General features: G+C 34.4%; 2 protein-coding genes across 4 annotated transcripts in view; one reads left to right on the top strand and one right to left on the bottom strand.

The window, feature by feature from the left end:
- Positions 1–4,239: 4,239 nt before the first annotated feature.
- On the bottom strand, positions 4,240–9,720 carry idi1 (isopentenyl-diphosphate delta isomerase 1). Its single transcript, XM_048174945.1, has 5 exons — positions 9,332–9,720; positions 8,636–8,808; positions 8,114–8,206; positions 7,463–7,593; positions 4,240–4,968 (listed from the first exon to the last, which is right to left on the bottom strand). The coding sequence occupies exons 1-5, from the start codon at positions 9,451–9,453 to the stop codon at positions 4,651–4,653; spliced, it is 837 nt and encodes a 278-aa protein (XP_048030902.1). The 5' UTR covers positions 9,454–9,720; the 3' UTR covers positions 4,240–4,650.
- A 1,018-nt stretch (positions 9,721–10,738) lies between these two features.
- wdr37 (WD repeat domain 37) overlaps positions 10,739–19,771 on the top strand; it is a 50,991-nt gene continuing 41,958 nt past the window's right edge. Inside the window, exons 1-3 of one of the 3 annotated variants that reach the window (XM_048174037.1) lie at positions 10,739–10,963; positions 15,944–16,053; positions 17,830–18,008. In XM_048174037.1, coding sequence (XP_048029994.1) covers positions 17,871–18,008 — 138 coding nt within the window. In that variant the 5' untranslated portion in view covers positions 10,739–10,963; positions 15,944–16,053; positions 17,830–17,870. The remainder of the gene's footprint in view (positions 10,964–15,943; positions 16,054–17,829; positions 18,009–19,771) is intronic. The other 2 variants (XM_048174039.1, XM_048174038.1) reach the window with 2 other exon arrangements.

Genomic DNA, 19,771 nt, shown 5'->3' on the forward strand with positions numbered 1-19,771 from the left:
TTTAATCTTGCCAACCCAAAAAAATAATGCATATCACATGTAACACATACAATTATTTGTTATATTTAACAAATAATCTTTAAAACTCACTCTGGGGTCTTTGGACCCATCCCCCAAAAGACCAACCTGGGCAAGAAGGGCCTCAGGTGACCACGGATACCGACTGATAAGACGGTTTATTGCTCTAAAGAATTTGCAGAGAGCTATGATGACTCTCACTTAATTCTCATTGAAAAGGACAAATAAACCCTTTTAATCCTACATGTATAACCACTTGAGAAATGTATAAACCTGTCTCCAGTTTTCACATTTTATGAATATCATAGGGATATAGATATTCCTTTTCTATGTATTAAAGGGTTAGTTCACCCAAAAATGAAAATAATGTCATTTATTACTCACCCTCATGTCGTTCCACACCCGTAAAACCTTCATTAATCTTCAGAACACAAATGAGGCCTGCATAAACAGCAATGACATTTCCTCTCTCAAGACCCATAAAGGTACTAAAAACATATTTAAATCAGTTCATGCGAGTTCAGTGGTTCAATATTAATATTATGAAGTGACGAGAATACTTTTTGTGCGCCAAAAAAACAAAATAACGACTTTTCAACAATATAGTGATAGCCGATTTTTAAAACACTGTTTAGGAGCTTTACTGATCGAATCAGTGACTCAGAGCACCAAAGTCACGTGATTTCAGCAGTTTAGCCATTTGATAGGAGATCCGAGTCACTGATTCGATTTGTAAAGCTCCGAAGCAGTGTTTTGAAATCGCCCAAGTCGTTATTTTGTTTTTTTTGGCGCACAAAAAATATTCTCGTCACTTTATAATATTAAAGATAGAACCACTGTACTCACATGAACTGTTTTAAATACAGTACAGTCCAAAAGTTTGGAACCACTAAGATTTTTAATGTTTTTAAAAGAAGTTTCGTCTGCTCACCAAGGCTACATTTATTTAATTAAAAATACAGTAAAAAACAGTAATATTGTGAAATATTATTACAATTTAAAATAACTGTTTTCTATTTGAATATATTTCACAAAGTAATTTATTCCTGTGATGCAAAGCTGAATTTTCAGCATCGTTACTCCAGTCTTCAGTGTCACATGATCCTTCAGAAATCATTCTAATATGCTGATTTGCTGCTCAAGAAACATTTATGATTATTTTCAATGTTGAAAACAGTTGTGTACTTTTTTTTTTTTCAGGATTCCTTGATGAATAGAAAGTTCAAAAGAACAGCATTTATCTGAAATACAAAGCTTCTGTAGCATTATACACTACCGTTCAAAAGTTTGGGGTCAGTAAAAATTTTTATTTTTATTTTTTTGAAAAGAAATTAAATGAATACTTTTATTCCGCAAGGATGCATTAAATCAATCAAAAGTGGCAGTAAAGACATTTATAATGTTACAAAAGATTAGATTTCAGATAAACACTGTTCTTTTGAACTTTCTATTCATCAGATAAACCTGAAAAAAAATATTGTACACAAATATTTTGTACAATTGTACACATTAAATGTTTCTTGAGCAGCAGATCAGCATATTAGAATGATTTCTGAAGGATCATGTGACACTGAAGACTGGAGTAATGATGCTGAAAATTCAGCTTTGCCATCACAGGAATAAATTACTTTGTGAAATATATTCAAATAGAAAACAGTTATTTTATTTTTGTAATAATATTTCACAATATTACTGTTTTTACTGTATTTTTAATTAAATAAATGTAGCCTTGGTGAGCAGACGAAACTTCTTTTAAAAACATTAAAAATCTTAGTGGTTCCAAACTTTTGAACTGTACTGTATGTTTTTAGTACCTTTATGGATCTTGAGAGAGGATATGTCATTGCTTTGAATGCAGGCCTCACTGAGTCATCGGATTTAATAAAAAATATCTTAATTTGTGTTCCGAAGATGAACGAAGGTCTTACGGGTGTGGAACGACATGAGGGTGAGTAATTAATGACAGAATTTTCATTTTTGGGTGAACTAACCCTTTAATTCAAAATCTTTTGGATTAATGTTTTAGAATTGGATACTATGGTTAACCAAGATCACACGGGTCTCATGTTTGGTATCGATGGACTCCATCTTTCATTTCCTATTTGTTAATTTATGTTGCTAACTCTATGACACATTAGTATTATAAGAATCGTGAAGTTTCTTATCTTGAACACCCATTCAAATTACATCTGCAAATGCCCTGCTAGAAGAACAAAGGATCATAAACTCCCCACAGAGGAATTTTCCACCTTTCTCATTGGTCAGGTCAACCCTAAGAGGTGTGACTTTTCCCAGACTTTAAAGAGCCACACACAGCTCTGCCTCTTTCTCTTGCTCCTTCGACTGACTCTAGACATCTCCTGGCTGCTGGGTGGTCTCTCCGGCCAGGGCCAGCAGGCCTCAACCTGCATTCCAGCCATGTGCTTTACCTAGAAGAGAGAGAACTCTTTCCCCACTACAAGAATCAACTAACCATGCAAGTTCGTCATCATGTCTTCATTAAACGTAGGAGAAATCGACTGTAACTTTAAAGGTGCCCTAGAATTAAAAATTGAATTTACCTTGGCAGGGTTAAATAACAAGATTTCAGTACATGGAAATGACATACAGTGAGTCTCAAACTCCATTGTTTCCTCCTTCTTATGTAAATCTCATTTGTTTAAAAGACCTCCGAAGAACAGGCGAATCTCAACATAATACCGACTGTTACATAACAGTCGGGGTGTACGCCCCCAATATTTGCATATGCCAGCCCATGTTCCCAACATTGTGAAAGGCATTAGACAAGGACAGCCAGTAATGTCTGGATCTGTGCACAGCTGAATCATCAGACTAGGTAAGCAAGCAAGAACAACAGCGAAAAATGGCAGATGGAGCAATAATAACTGACATGATCCATGATATCATGATATTTTTAGTGATATTTGTAAATTGTCTTTCTAAATGTTTCGTTAGCATGTTGCTAATGTACTGTTAAATGTGGTTAAAGTTACCATCGTTTCTTACTGTATTCACGGAGACAAGAGCCGTCGCTATTTTCATTTTTAAACACTTGCAGTCTGTATAATTCATAAACACAACTTCATTCTTTATAAATCTCTCCAACAGTGTGTAATGTTAGCTTTAGCTATGGAGCACTATCAAACTATTTCAGAATCAAATGTAAACATCCAAATAAATACTATACTCACATGACCCGAAGCATGCATGCAGCATACATGACGAACATCTTGTAAAGATCCATTTGAGGGTTATATTAGCTGTGTGAACTTTGTAAATGCACTGTATTATAGAGTCGCAAGCTCGATGGACATGGAGCACGAGATTTAAAGGGCCAGCAGCCCTGAATCAGTGCATAGTTAATGGTGCCCCAAAATAGGCAGTTAAAAAAATTAATAAAAAAAAATCTATGGGGTATTTTGAGCTGAAACTTCACAGACACATTCAGGAGACACCTTAGACTTATATTACATCTTGTAAAAAAACGTTCGATGGCACCTTTAACACCATTGATTCACGGAATCACCAAGAACCTGCAGAACAACAGACTGCTTCCACTGCAAAGGCATGCAAGTTTATGATAAGCAGTAAAATCCTCTTAACAATATGCTTTGAAATAATAAACTGATGGTTCTTTTCATGGTTTATTGACTCTTTTCCATAGCTTCAATCCCTGTTCCCATTTCCGGCTTCGTTTTGTCACTTTCAATCTTACTTATGTACATGTGATTGTGTTTGTTAGATTAGTTGTGTTCACGATTTAGTTAAAATTTGTGCACAATACATATTTGGTTCTGACTCCCTGCCTGCAAATAAATGTCACTTAAGTGATCAATCTTGTTACACGCTCTAAGTGCTGTAAATGCTAAGAAATATTTTTTTTTCTGTGGCCATGGAAAATACCCTTTTCTTACAATTAATTAATAATCAATACTGAGGGTTCACAGGATGAACTGATTATTTGATTGTAATGTTAATGTAGCTACAATAAGTTCTGATTAATCTGATTCAAATATTCATAATTAATCATAACAAGTTATGAATACCTATTAATATTTCCCCTTTGAGCTAATTTGCTATACACGATACTTTTTAATATGTATTAAATATTTGATATATGTTTTAAAATTCATTATTATGAGATAATAAAAAGGATGAATGGATAGGTAGATCATCTTTTTTTTCATATTTATATTCTAAAAATGAATGGGTTGAAATAAATGAGACTAAATAAACAAACTTTATTTTACTTCTCTAAAAATTACTTCACATAATCGTAAACCTCTTCATGAGCCCTGACAGTTTTATCTACACAAAACATTCTCTCAAAAGCAAAGTCTCTGATATTGTGATATGAAACTAGGCACTTTATACAAATGTGTACAAGTGTTTGTTAGCAATCCCTCCTTAAATCTTCTGACAGAAAGACAGCAAACGCTCAGTATTCTGGTAGCAGTTTGAAATGTAAGTGAATTAAAGTTCTAATCTAGTAATCAGAACTTTAATACTAAATAAAACTCACTGCTTGTGCAAACATTTACAAACAAAGGCTGTCTAACAAGACAAGCCCGTTATCAGTGTCCAGTGTTTATCAGAGTTTAACCGTTAAAGTGTCCATAACTAAGTCCTTGCTTACATGCGGTGGATCCGGTCATGGTCGATGAACTGTTTGAGGTTATGGAGGTTGTCCCACCACTTGAAGAGGAAGGTTTCAGCGATGAGGCTGAACCAGGGCGTGACCTCCAGCTCTTTTCTCTTGGCTTTCTCCAGGATCTCCTTCAGCTCCTCTTTGGACACGTAGCAGTGGCTCTGGATCTCATTGGGGTCTGGATTCAGATCTACGTCTTTCTGCATGAAGAGGATGTAGTCGATCTCGTGCTCGCCCCAAACGCCGTCTGACTGGGCTTTGTAGTGGATGCGGGTCAGGTAGGTCATCTCTTCTGGAGGCACCTGAGATAACAAGTAAATTAGTCTTTTTGCCACACCAGCCAATGGCCAGTGACTTATAGGATTAGTTCACTTCAGAATTAAAATTTCCTGATAATTTACTGACTCCCATGTCATCCAAGATGTTTATGTCTTTCTTTCTTCAGTCGAAAAGAAATCAAGGTTTTTGAGGAAAACATTCCAGGATTTTTCTCCATATAGTGGACTTCAACAGTTACCAACGGGTTGAAGGTCCAAATGTCAGTTTCAGTGCAGCTTCAAAGAGCTCTACACGATCCCAGATGAGGAATAAGTGTCTTATCTAGCGAAATGATTGGACATTTTCTAAAAAAATAAATAAAAATGAGCCACACATTATGTAATCATGTTGGAAAGGTTACGTGTAACGTAGGCAGAAGTACCACGGAAAGGCGAAAAACTCCATCTCATTTTTGTATAGGCCGTTTGACCAAGTCTTTGCACGTTCGATTTGTAGACAATGGATCGGTACTTCCATCTGCATCACGCACGACTTTTCCAACGTGATTACGTAATGTGTGGCGCATCGCAGAGCTAGTGCAAGATGAGAATTTGTGGTTAAAAAGTATAACTTTTTTTTTTTTTTTTTAGAAAATAACTGATCGTTTCAATAGATAAGACCATTATTCCTCGTCTGGTATCGTTTAAAGCCCTTTGAAGCTGCACTGAAACTGTAATTTTGACCTTCAACCGTTTGGAGGCCATTGAAGTCCACTATAAGGAGAATAATCCTGGAATGTTTTCATCAAAAACCTTAATTTCTATTCGACTGAAGAAAGAAAGACATGAACATCTTAGATGACATGGGGGTGAGTAAATTATCAGGAAATTTTAATTCTGAAGTGAACTAATCCTTGAAGAAAATATTCAGTAAATATTTTTTATCAGCCACAAAACACAGTTTTGACACCAAAATTTAGTGACAATTCACAATTTTCAGGTACAGAAATGTAATAAAGTAATCAAATGTAAAATAACACTGCATAGTCTTCACTATTTAAATTGAACATTGATTAATCCTTATTAAAGTTACAAAAAATATTCAGTCAATAGCAATGAGTGATTTTTCTTTGTCTTTTGTTGTTGAATTAACATTAAAGGTGCCCTAGAACTTTTTTTTTTTACAAGATGTAATATAAGTCTAAGGTGTCCCCTGAATGTGTCTGAAGTTTCAGCTCAAAATACCCCATAGATTTTTTTAAATTCATTTTTTTAACTGCCTATTTTGGGGCATAATTAGAAATGAGCCGATTCAGGGTGTGTGGCCCTTTAAATCCCGTGGTCCACGCCCACAGAGCTCGCGCTTGCCTTAAACAACATACAAAAAAAGTTCAAACAGCTAATATAACCCTCAAAATGGATCTTTACAAAGTGTTCATCATGCAGCATGTCTAATTGCTAAGTACAGTGTTTATTTGAATGTTTACATTGATTCTGAATGAGTTTGATAGTGCTCCGTGGCTAGCGGCTAATGCTACACTGTTGGAGAGATTTATAAAGAATGAAGTTGTGTTTATGAATTATACAGACTGCAAGTGTTTAAAAATGAAAATAGCGACGGCTCTTGTCTCTGTGAATACAGTAAGAAACGATGGTAACTTTAACCACATTTAACAGTACATTAGCAACATGCTAACGAAACATTTAGAAAGACAATTTACAAATATCACTAAAAATATCATGTTATCATGAATCATGTCAGTTATTATTGCTCCATCTGCCATTTTTTGCTATTGTCCTTGCTTGCTTACCTAGTCTATTGATTCATCTGTGCACATCCAGACGTTCTGCCCTTGTCTAATGCCTTTCATCCAGACTTTAATACTGGCTGCCCTTGTGTAATGCCTCAATCATGGGCTGGCATATGCAAATATTGGGGCGTACACCCCGACTGTTACGTAACAGTCGCTGATATGTTGAGATTCGCCTGTTCTTCGGAGGTCTTTTAAACAATTGAGATTTATATAAGAAGGAGGAAACAATGGAGTTTGAAACTCACTGTATGTCTTTTCCATGTACTGAACTCTTGTTATTCAACTATGCCGAGGTAAATTCAATTTTTGAATCTAGGGTACCTTTAAGGACACAGCAGGTCTATTAGGCTGCTGTCACTTTAAGAGCTAATGCACGGATCCATTACACTGTTACACATGCGTTTTCTTTTTCAACTGTTTATGTTCACTTAAGACGTAACTGACTAGGTTTATGAGGATACGCACCAACACAGGCATTTTCAAGTACAAGAAGATGTGAAAGAGAGCTCAAATCAGTATTCGCATCTTGAGATGTGGATTTTTGGGCACGCGCTTGGGATGTTTGCGCACAGAAAACTTCCCACAAAGCGAGAAACTAATTGAGTTCCCTTTGGCATCTTCTTTTTACTCTCATTTGGTGATTGTTCATTTTAGGCTCTGCCTATACATGCCACTGTTTGCGATCCATAAATAATGCTGTTGAATATTTTTTCGGGTTTCAGTACCTGATCCATGGGAATCCCGAGCTCAGCTTGGAGGCGTCTCTGTGCGGCGCTTCGGACTCCAATGGCGTCCTGCTCCTCCAGTTCACTGGCAGTATGTAAGGGGTGACTACAGCAAGTGTTGGTAAAACAGCCTGGGAAAGCACATCAAACAAACAAAACTTTATTTCAGGGCAGCGTTATTTTAGTATCATTGAAATACTATTATAGTTTTTATTAATGTTTTCTGTTTTCATTTTAATTTTAGTTTGTGATTTTGTTGTGTGTTTTTGTCTTTTTTTTTTTTTTTATAAATATGTTTATTATAGTTATGTTTACCGCACACCTTATTTGACTCATAAATTGAAAAACCCCATTATAAAAACCCGTAGGAAAAATCTCAGTAAGCACTGCTGAATTAGTCTTCTGGGTTTGAAGTCACCCCTGCAACACTCAACCCACCCTACATTTTTTTTCTTGTTCGAGAAGCCGTTTCACTCGGATATACGTCACAATGGGGAAGAAAAGACTATCTCAACTTCCGTTTCATGCCGACTTTAAACTAAAATCAAAATGAAAACTGAAAATATAACAGCTATTTCTAACAGATAACTCTGAATATTAATAAATACCATAATAGCATGAAAAGAATATTAAAATAACACTGACACGCACCTGGAAAAGTGATTTTGGCATTGGATCTCTGCTGAAGGAGAAGCTTTTCCTCGCTGTTAAACAGGAAAACACTGAACGCTCGATGCAACAATCCTGTCGGTGCAGGTAAATCATTTAATTTGTGACTTTATGTATTTAAAATAAACAAATAAATAAAAGTTTCACTTTTACAACCTGCCAAATGTGATGTTATCCACCAAACAGATAATACAATACAGTCGGTGTATACATATGTTATTATACATGACCTTGAATGTGCATATCACTAAAATAATAAAAAACAGATTCAAAGACACTTGTTGCATTATTTGTTCTGAATATATGAAAAAAAAAAAACAGTTTAAATATATACAGTTAGTTGTTTTAGATAAAATATTAAAGAAAGTAGCAAACAAATAATGTAGAATCTATCATACAGTAATATACTTTTTCAAGTGTGTATGACGTTTCGAAACACTTTTTGTGGCCATTGCATGCACAATACAGTATAATCAACAGTAAAACATCACACACATGCATTACCTTTATCAATGTTTGCATTGAGATGACAGTTTTTCTTGCTGTCAGCTCCAATCTTTCTGTCATTGTCGTCGATCAGGATGCACATCTCTGCAAGCAGCTGCACCTGCTTTTCATCCAGATTATCCATGTTAATCTCCGGCATCCTTACAGGTGTACTGAGCCGCCTGACCTGACTGCAAACACACACACACACACACACACACACACACACACACCTTAATACTAAAACATGCTTTATAATGCAATCATTTAATATAATAATTATTAAGTAAATAGAAGACAACTGCTACAAAACAACCTAAAAACACTGTATATGAATATAACAGTCATTATGGTTAGCTAATAACAACATATAGCACATTATAAATATATTTAATTTTATATTAACTAAATAATATAATTAACATAAAAAGCATTAAATGAATAATTAAACACTGAAACACATTAACACTTAACGGCTAAATGGCATAGGTAATAATAACTGAATAATATAATTTAAAGAAAGTAAACATACCTAATAATAATAATAATAACACATGATACTTGAATCATAAACAACAATTGTTACAAAAATATCGACAAAATTGAGTTTAGCAGTGTGCTAAAAGTTCGCAATTAAAAGGACACATTATCCAGGCCATGTAAAATCATCAGCTCATATAAAATATCACTGTATAAATGATATTCTGCACTCACCTGTGGTGATCTGCGCGCTGTCGAGCAGGTAAATAGAGAGTTTCTGCTCGCGCTGCGGGTTTATTGACTGTCACGAGCAGCGCAGCAGCGGATCTGCGCACCGCCCATAGCACCCACGCCATGCGCGCACACTACACTGACCAATCACACGCCAGCACGCTACAAACACGCCATCATACCATCACACCATCTGCTCTGTAACTCCACAGTAAAGCAGCGCTTCACGCACTCACACTGCTGAAGTGATAACTGTGATCAAGTGAACTATCTTCATAACGCGCGGATCACACATAAAGCACGAGCTCAACGATGAAGGAACTGATCGCTGCTCAACTCTGACCACCACCACACTGATTCCCCGCCCATAAGTGACAAAGATTTTGATTGGATGTTGGGAATGAAGCCGTCTTCGGATTGGTGTATATTTATATACGATCTCTTCCGTCTTTGGTTGGTTGACGGCAGGAAATGAAATGACATTAAACGAAATAAAATAAAATACAGTAATTTAACGTCATTTTAAGACACAATTTTCAAAAGTATTATTATTATTATTTCTGTTGTTGTTTAAAATAATATATTTTTTTTAAAATACAAGTAGTTTAATTAATCTCAACATTATTTAAAAAACATATACTACTACTACTACTACTACTACTACTACTAATAATAATAACAAAACAAATTAAGGCTATACTTCTCACTTTTTTTATATATTTAATGAAGGTTCTAAATCACATGAATTAAATGTTTTTTTTTTAAATGGCTTTGGTTAACTGCAGGAAAAGCCGAGGAAAGTAATGAAATAAAATTAAACAAAATGAAATAAAATAAAATGTTTTGGACATAAAATCAAATACAACAATTTAACATAATTTTAAGACACAAGTTTCAAAAGTATTATTATTGTTGTTATCGTTATTGCTATTATTAGTATTACTGTTGTTTTAAATACTATTTTTTAAAGTCATTATCTACAAATAGTTTAATTAATCTCAATATTATTTTTAAAACATTTATAATAATAATAATAATAATAATAATAATAATAATAATAATTCAAATTAAGGCTATACTTTTCACATTTTTCACTTTTTATCTGATATTACAGGAAATCCTTAATGAAGGTTATAAATCACGTGATTTAAATGTTTTCATATTTTGCTGTTTAATATTTAAAGTTTGTATTAATACACAACTTCCATATGTGTGCCATAGCGATGTTTATCTTGTGTTTTTCCCTCTCCATCTGTGCTCATATGACGTATTAATTATTAATTAATTATTATTAATATAATACTTTAATCATTATAATTTGTTTACAAATATAAATGCATTTATGTATTTGTGGCGAAATTTGGAGAAGAAAAAATACGTTGAAGCTTTTATTTTGAAGTTTTGCTTCCGGTCGTACGACCGTCAGATCTGTTGTCATTTCCTCTTGCTTCACAGTCTGCTGACAGCGTCGGGTTTGATAAAAAAAATAACATCAAAGTGTGAAAATCCCGGTGATTTTTTCTGACAGAATCGTCAGTGTGTGTTTGTGTGGATCATGCTGGAGGATTCAAACACACACCATCCCTCCATCAGCGAATGACAAACGCGCTCAGATCATCTGAAGCGGTCATTAATGTGAGTATTATTGAAAGCAGAGACGCTAGTGTTTGTCGTAATGGAAGATTAGCTGATAATCAGGTCAATTACACTTTATCAACACACAGCTGCTGTCAGAGAGACACGGCACTGGGCTCATGACTGATAACGGCATCTTATTTGACTGTGTTTGTGGTATTTTAACCGAGTAGGCCAGCTGACCTTGCGTCAGACTGCTGTGTGTGCGTGTGTGATCATCTGCATTTCGGATAAATGTGTTCAAAGCACCAGACTTTTTCAGGGGAAGATATTTAAATACAAACTCTATTTGTTTTTGTGCCATTAAATTACATTTTTGTGACTATTAGAATTAAACATACACGACTTCTAAATGTAAATGTCCTTTATATGTAAACACAGACAGTCATAATTATGTTTCCATAAATTATCTGGACTCTAGATAAACTTGTATATTGTGAAACGCTTACAAAACGCGAGAAGAAGCATCAAGGTACTATCATATTGCCATTTTTGGACAGTATACCATGACATTATCATGATCCTGTGAAGCACGTAGTATGATAATGATACAAGTTAAAGTGGACGAGTTTTGTGGATTGATGTGGATGTTAAAAAAGTAGATTTTTTTTTTTTTATTTCTTATAAACAACTACTGCTACAATCTGGGTGATTCTCTTACTGTACAATGGAAGTGAACTGGCTGATTCGTAAAAAAACAAAAACAAAACAAAACTGTTTCAAAAATATAGCCACAAGATTTAACAATACTTGTTAACATGATTGTGCAAAAATATGTCTGTTTATTTCTAATTATTTCATTAAAGGTGCAATATGTAAGAATTTTGCAGTAAAATATCCAAAAACCACTAGGCCAGTGTTATATATTTTATTCACTTGAATTCTTAAAATATCCCAAATGTTTCCAACTATTTGTAAATCATGAGAAAATTGCAATTTTAACCAAGGCTCCGGGACGTGTGAGGAGTCGCCTGTCAATTGCGTCATACCCGCGTTACCCTCGGTTTCCGGTTTTATTTTGTAGAAACCATGGAAACGCCAAAGACGCTTTAATATTTACATGTTTTAATAGACAAGGGAACAACTGTTTTGATATATTTATAGACAGAAAACTAATTATTGTTATATAGCTCAACACGTTTAGTCTTATTGTTTAAATCAAATTTTCTTGATTTTTTTTTTTGCGAGTACCATGCTTTACCATGGTAAACACTATTGTCAAGTAGCTAACATAGCATAATCAGATGCAACTTTATTTTTAGTAACAATAATACAGAATTTTCTCCATCATACAATACGTTTTAAAATGAATTGCTCGCCATTTATCAACACAAGCCATCCAGCATTTAATATGATATTCTAAAATCGATCTATCTTACTGCAGTGTGTAACAGTGTCTCACAGCAGCCGCCGAGCGAACGCACAGAGTAACGTTATAACATCATTTTCAACACTCTCAAATGTATCTAATATGATAAACAGAGCTGTGTTACCTCATACTCATGACTGGAAAAGCGGAAGCGGCGCCGGCGACTGTGTCATAATAAAAGTCCCGCTGCTCGTGAGACGTGTATCACTCCAGCGACCTCGTTCAGCTCCGACAACACTTGATCCTGCTCTGCTTCATACTACAGTAACGCTAATAATCACATCCATGAACATGATTTCTTCCCGAGTCCCATCCCTATTCTATTCCACTGTCTGTTGAGGTGAAGACCACATGTCCCAAGATTCCGCGCTCAAACTTGCCGTCATCAAGCTACGCCTTTTTGAATAGGCCTCTAGCGACCTCTAGTGGACAGAAAATTTCACATATTGCACTTTTTAATGCACTTTGCTGGCCTTATTGTGAACAATTCATTATTAAATATTTTTCTCAGAACCAACATTTTTTTTTTTTGTCAATTTTTACATTTTTTACTCGTCTCAAAAAGAACTTTATTTTTCAGCTGACATCTCAAAAGTGGGTAAATCGAACGGATTGTAAGAGATTATTATTGTGTGCATAAAGATAAAGATGCTTTGGTCTGCTCCGTTTCCTCACTAGAGAAGCGTTCAGTTTTCTGCTTGCAATTTCCACCATGTAAATAGAGAATCCGCCATGGCACGATCACAGCTGGCTTTTAAAGGGAATGGGATATGAGACTCTTATTGGTTTATTTCACGTTACGCCCAAAACACCCCCATTACTCATTAAGAGAACCCTTTTAGACCATGCGCCGGGTGCGCTGACCATTTTTCCTGTCCTTAAACTAGCAAAAGTGGATTCGGACACGCCTTAAGTGCACTTGCGCCGTGCGCTTTAGACCATGCGCTTAGATCGTTAAAATAGGGCCCTAAGTAATAGTTTCCATCTAATTACACAACATAACACATCAGTTTGCTTATGACAGAACTGGGCATCAAAATGTGAAATATTAGCATAATGTCCACCTAAAGGCATGCAAAAAAAGAAGGCAAGGCTTTAGTTAATTGTTGTGTTGTTGCTATGTCTTGGCGTTCCAATCGATCTGCTTGATCATTCGCATTTTTCACGAATCTCATTTTGCCTCCATCTGATATAGGACTGACAACATTATTAACTGTGTGTTTACAATTGCTTTGAAAGCTAAAGCCTATGATTATGGTAAGGGGTGTTACATTTCTATCACACACTTGAGGTGTTCGGCCAATCAGAGCACTCTGGGGTTTTCAGAAGGAGGGGCTTTGTAGAAATCAGATCATTTCAGACAGGCTGGGAATAGAGGGGCTGCAATAATCTAATGTTTTTTGAACATTAAAGCATGTTAACCTATTCTAGTACACCTAATAAACAAAATATTGACCTTTTAAAATAGCATCATATGGCCTCTTTAAAGTCTCGCATAAAGAACAAAGCATGATGCTGCAGGTGCATACTTCATGCATGTGTTACATACGAGTTGTTCAAACCCACTAACCTCATGAGCTAAAACCTGTCTGCAGTGTTGTCAAAAGTACCGAACACGATACCAAGTTGTTGCTTTGAGCACTGTTGAGCGGATTCATAAACACCTCTGATTGGCCATTGTGTTCATACGCTCAACAGATATGTCTGTGATTGGCTTCAATGACTAACGCACAGGAGCGTTTGAATTTGAAAGTGTTTTAAAAGCGGGAGCATTTGAAAGCAGGCGTCTATCAGCGGACCGGTGTGGTGAGTAATCGAGTCCCCACAGGAATCGGGTCTCCTTTAGGACCCTGAGTGATCCCATTATTTCAACTGACTTTTAATGGGTAGTATTTTTAGCGCCTGATTATAATTCCTGCAAAATCACGTTATGATTTATATTGTTTAAAATGTTAAGTCAACCGAAAATGAAAATTATGTCATTTATTACTCACCCTCATGTCGTTCCACACCCGTAAGACCTTCATTCATCTTCAGAACACAAATTAAGATATTTTTGATAAAATCTGATGGCTCAGTGAGGCTTCCGTTGGCAGCAAGATAATTAACACTTTCAATGCCCAGAAAGCTACTAAAGACATATTTAAAACAGATCATGTGACTACAGTGGTTCAACCTTAATGTTATGAAGTGAAGAGAATACTTTTTGTGCGCCACAAAAACAAAATAACGACTTTATTCAAAGTCACTTGAACCACTGAAATTTTGAAACATTTCAAAACGCTTATGACATAACAAAGCATCGTTTACTGAAATCACGTGACTTTGGCAGTTTGATACACGCTTTGAACTACTGATTCGAAACAAAATATTTGTAAAGCTTCGAAGCTTCATAAAGCAGTGTTTTGAAATCGCCCATCACTTGATATTGTTGAATAAAGTCGTAAACGCACAAAAAGTATTCTCGTCGCTTAAGGTTGAACCACTGTAGTCACATGATCAGTTTTAAATATGTCTTTAGTAGCTTTCTGGGCATTGAAAGTGTTAATTAACTTGCTGTCGATGGAGGTCTCACTGAGCCGTCGGATTTTATCAAAAATATCTTAATTTGTGTTCTGAAGATGAACGAAGGTCTTACAGGTGTGGAACGACATGAGGGTGAGTAATTAATGACATAATTTTAATTTTCTGTTGAATTAACCTTTTAAAATGTGTTATAATGACCATTAATGTCTTTTAAATTACTTGATTTATAGTATATAACTGAATCTATAGGTTGTGAAATCAAGCCATTTTCGTTCTTACTGTTTTTTTTTATTTTTTAGTTAGCTTATGTACTAGCATAGCATACATCTACCACTTAGCCTTCTAGCTTAGCTTATATAGTATAATAGTAATATTATACACTATACCACATTGCTATTATTGTGTAAAATTAATATTAAATTACTTTAACAGAACATAGTATGTTGCAACAATCCTTATCCTTATAAAAAAATACATTTTTTTAGGCATGGTTGTCTTTCCAGTTTGATTTATTATGCAATACATAGGCATTTATTTTATATTTCTAGCATGTTGTTTGTGCACCTAATGTAATAAACATCATACAATAGTGAAATGGGTTATAATTAGTCAAGACATCATGATAACAACTTTTGATCAGCCATTACCGCCTGGGTCCTGAAGGAGACCCAATTCCTGAGGGGACTCGATTTCTCAGAACACCGGTCCGCTGATAGACGCCTGCTTTCAAACGCTTCCGTGTGTATCTGTGTAAGCGCTCGGTGAAGAGTGTCATTGATGTCTATTTACAACATGTTTTTGAAGCGTTGATCATGAACACAGTGGCCAATCAGAGGTGTTTACGAATCCTCTGAACAGCGCTCAAAGCGTCACATTTTTAAAATTTCTGTACTGGCTTGGTATCACGGTTTGTACATTTGACAACACTTTCTGTCTGTTTTACCTGCTCCATCCATCCATCCACCTTCTCCCATCCTCCTCCCTTTCATTTTAGGTTGTGAGAATGCTGCCACTCCATGCCTGCAGCTTTTCTTTTCTTCATTGTCATGTTTGTGAACCGATAGCTGGTGTTGTTTTGTGTTCAGTGCTGGCGTGAGTGCGGCCCCGGGCTTCCTGTTGAGATCTTCTTCATCACTTTAAGCAGTCGTCTGAGGATGTGTCTGCTTTGTTTATCATTCACTGCTCTCCATGCCTGGTATTTGTAATTTTTTTTTTGCATGCCCTTTATTTAGCATTATGTTTTTATAATTATTCATACTTTTTAAAATGCTTAAGCTGACATTAACACTTTATGTTGTTTGTTATTGTGGATAATGGCCTGCTTGCTCTTTTGTTCACGATTTTAACTTTTTATTTAACACTTCATGAACTCACTTAACATTTTTGTTTTACATTAAAATGACACCCATTACTTCATCAATAAACATAAATATATGGTTATATTAATTATAATAAATGGTTTATTATCCAAGTATAATGGGAATTTCCAATTCATATCACCCCCCCCCCCCAAAACAAAAATAAACAAACAAACAAACAAACAAAAAAAAACATATATATCAGAAATCATTTTAATATACGGAGAAGGATTACGGCCAAGCAAAATAAAAAAATAAAACCATCATAAGATTAAAGTCATTGTAATGCAAGATTAAACTAAACTAAACGATTAAAAGTCAAAATACAATGTTGAATAAAATCATAAAATTTTAAGAATAAAGTTGTTGCATTTTGAGAAAAAACTCGTTACATTTTTAGAGAAAAAGCCTAATTAAATCGTGTTTATTCTTGACATTTTATTATTGACTTTTTTTCTCGAAATGCAACGACTTTATTCTCAAAATTTAATGATTTTATTCTCAACATTTTTTTTCAACTTTTTTTCTCAATTTAATGAGTTTTTTTTCTCAAAACATAATGACTTTATTCTCAATTTAATGTTGATCATTTGACACTGAAGAATGGAGTAATGGCTGATTTTTAAATTATATTTTAAAGTTATTAAAATAGAAAGCTATTTTAAATTGTAATATTTCACAATGTTACTTATTTTTCTGTATTTTTGAGCATAAGAGACTGTTTTCAAAAACATTTATATATGTAATTATATACTATATATAATATATAATTATACTTTTATGATAATTAAAGAGTTTTGCATTGTGACATTGATATATTTTCATGATTAAGCTCATTTTTTTCTTAAATTTCTATCTCTTGTTACTGTAATGTGAAAAGATGTTGTTTTTTTATATTGTAATATAAAAATATTCCATTCTCAATACTGTAAAGGAAAAATTCCAATATTGCTGTTAAGCAATATTTTTTCTTGTCATGGTAAAAAAAAAAAAAAAAATGCTGAAAAATCATTTTGGTTAAACAGTAATTACGAGACGAGACGAGACGAGACTTTTTTACATTAAAATATTATTCATAGAAAGTTTTAATATTAATGTTACAGTAATTCACATTACAGTAAGTTACCTAAAATGATAGCAGTACTTAATTTAAAAAAAAAAAAAAAGGTAAATGATTGTAAATTTGTGTTAAATTACTGAAATTTAAGCTTCTTTTTTATGCAGACTATACTTGAATTTTGCTTTCTTTACATTTCTGAGTGAAATGTCTCAGATGTGTTTTTATGAGATTTCACCTTGACATTTCGATTCACATTCACCTGCTCAGTCAAACCGTCTCTTCAGACATCAGAGTTTTACAGCGGCTTCATTTGAATTCATAATGTTTATGATGTTTGCTTAACTAGTATTAAATCAACCTACACCCACAGTAGACAACACATTCCTCTAGTATGTCATCACCCAAGACTTACTTTGTTTCCTCCCTCAATATTTAACTTGATATTTACATATGGCATCGAGGAATAGGGTATACTGCATAGTATCCAACAAAGGACACATTATATTTTTCCATTGCTGAAGGATGGGACAAACCCTGCTGTTTGATTACTCAGTTTCAGGTAGGAAGTGCGTAGGGGGACGTCACTGAGGAGTGATGCCTGTTGAAAGTGGAAACAGCGCAGCCGCCCGTCAAGTCAAACAGAAGCGCAAGTCGCACAGTCTCTCCATTAGGAGGACCAACAGCACCGAGCAGGACAGACCAGGCATGCAGAGAGACATGCTGGAGGGACAGGTATGTTGTTTTTTTGTCTTTGTTTCTACAGTGTAAGCTTACATGATCAAGTATAGATCCAGGGTTGAAGTTCATGGTTACAAACACTAGAGGAAACTTTTGAGTGTGCTGACGTCCTCAGGTGTACAGGCAAGAATGACACAAAGCCAGTTCTGTGACATAGTTTATGATTTTTTTTTTTTTTTTTTTTTGATAAACACCAAGTCATGACAGCTGGGATATGCAAGCATCCATAAAAACATGTCATGTTTGAATAATTTTCTATTGTTTTGGAATTTATAATGTTAGATATGTTCAGTCCCCAGGAAGCCAATGTTGATTGCTTAGTGACGTGCTATCTTAACATAATGGGAACATCAAAAATAACTTTTCTCCAAAACTGGCTGATAAAATGATATAGAATTGGCAAAAATAAATGCAGGGCTCGGCATTAAGCCTTGTCATGTAGTATAGTATTTTTTGTGCAGTATTCTCATTAATGTTATATCAGCTTTGAAATATTTAAATATGCATATTTCTGATATTTACTCCAAGGGCTTTTAAAAAAATAAATAAAAAAAAATAAAAATAATATATTTATTTATTTGTTTATTTATAAAGGGCATTTTCCCCCTAATCTTATTAAATGTATGCTTCATCTTTCATTTTAAATTCTTAAATTTGATCTATAAATTTAATTAGAATAATAAGACACTATAGGGATGTTACCAATCAAATTAAATAATTTACACTGAAAAAGTACTGCATTAAATAATGTTATATTGTTTTAAATATTTTTTGAAAATAGAAACAAGAAATGTTGGAGGAAAAAAAAAAAGATAAACATGAAGCTAAACTGCCAGTAAGTGGTGGCAAGTGAGCATCTTAATGAGTGAGTCCTTGAGTCATTCATTCAAACGATTTGTTCAAATGGCTGAATGAGGCAGTTGTTTATGAATGGGTCATTGAATTATTGACTCAACCGATTCATTCAAAATGCTGAATCATTCTGTAAAGTGTTGCTGTGAGATGTGCTGTGATCTTTGTTCTGAACTACTGCTGAAATAGAACAAAAACAGTCAATATTCCATCTAAATGCAAGTGACATAATATTAACTACTTGTTTATTCAACTGTAGAATGAATCAGTGTCACATTTTCAATTGTGATGTGTTCAGAAAGACCGCACTCTTGGTCATGTGATGTTGCTTAACTGTATCAAATGTTATAAATATAAAAACACCACATTTTAAATTTTTACTGCAGTATGTTAATTGAGTTTCTTTGTGTGTGCTGCTCTCATTTGTTCCTCCTCAAGAAGTTGTGCAAGCCTCAACAGTGCAACCTTGTAGTACATTACATTATATATTATTATCCACTATCCACTTACACTAAATGTAATCAAATCAGAGTCATTCGTTCCTTAGTTATTTTTTTGTTATTGACATTTTTATCAGGCTATGAAAGCTTGTTTCCATCACTAAATAAAAAATTAAAAAGGTAACTGCGACATTTTATCTCACAATTCTGACTTTTTTCCTCACAATTCTGACTTTATAACTCGCAATTTGCATTTCATGCAATTCTGACTTTATAACTTGAAATTGTGAGTTTATATTGCACACTTCTGAAAAAAAAACAAAAATCAGAATTGCGAGATATAAACTCGCAATGGCGAGAAAAAGTCAGAATTGTGAGAAAAAGTCGCAATTGCCTTTTTTATTTTTTATTCAGTGGAGGAAACAAGCTTCCATATCAGGCAACTTGTTCGGTCGGGCAAGTGAA

The sequence above is a fragment of the Megalobrama amblycephala genome, linkage group LG22, assembly GCF_018812025.1.
Source record: "Megalobrama amblycephala isolate DHTTF-2021 linkage group LG22, ASM1881202v1, whole genome shotgun sequence".
NCBI classification, from domain to species: Eukaryota; Metazoa; Chordata; class Actinopteri; order Cypriniformes; family Xenocyprididae; genus Megalobrama; species Megalobrama amblycephala.

What these genes read in the sequence shown, in the direction of transcription:
- idi1 (XM_048174945.1), bottom strand. Translation starts at nt 9,453, where the DNA reads ATGGCGTGGGTGCTATGGGCGGTGCGCAGATCCGCTGCTGCGCTGCTC. An exon ending in CAGCGCGCAGATCACCACAG is followed by an intron (nt 8,809 to 9,331) that starts GTGAGTGCAGAA and finishes GTGTGTTTGCAG; the next exon opens with TCAGGTCAGGCGGCTCAGTA. An exon ending in CAATGCAAACATTGATAAAG is followed by an intron (nt 8,207 to 8,635) that starts GTAATGCATGTG and finishes CTGCACCGACAG; the next exon opens with GATTGTTGCATCGAGCGTTC.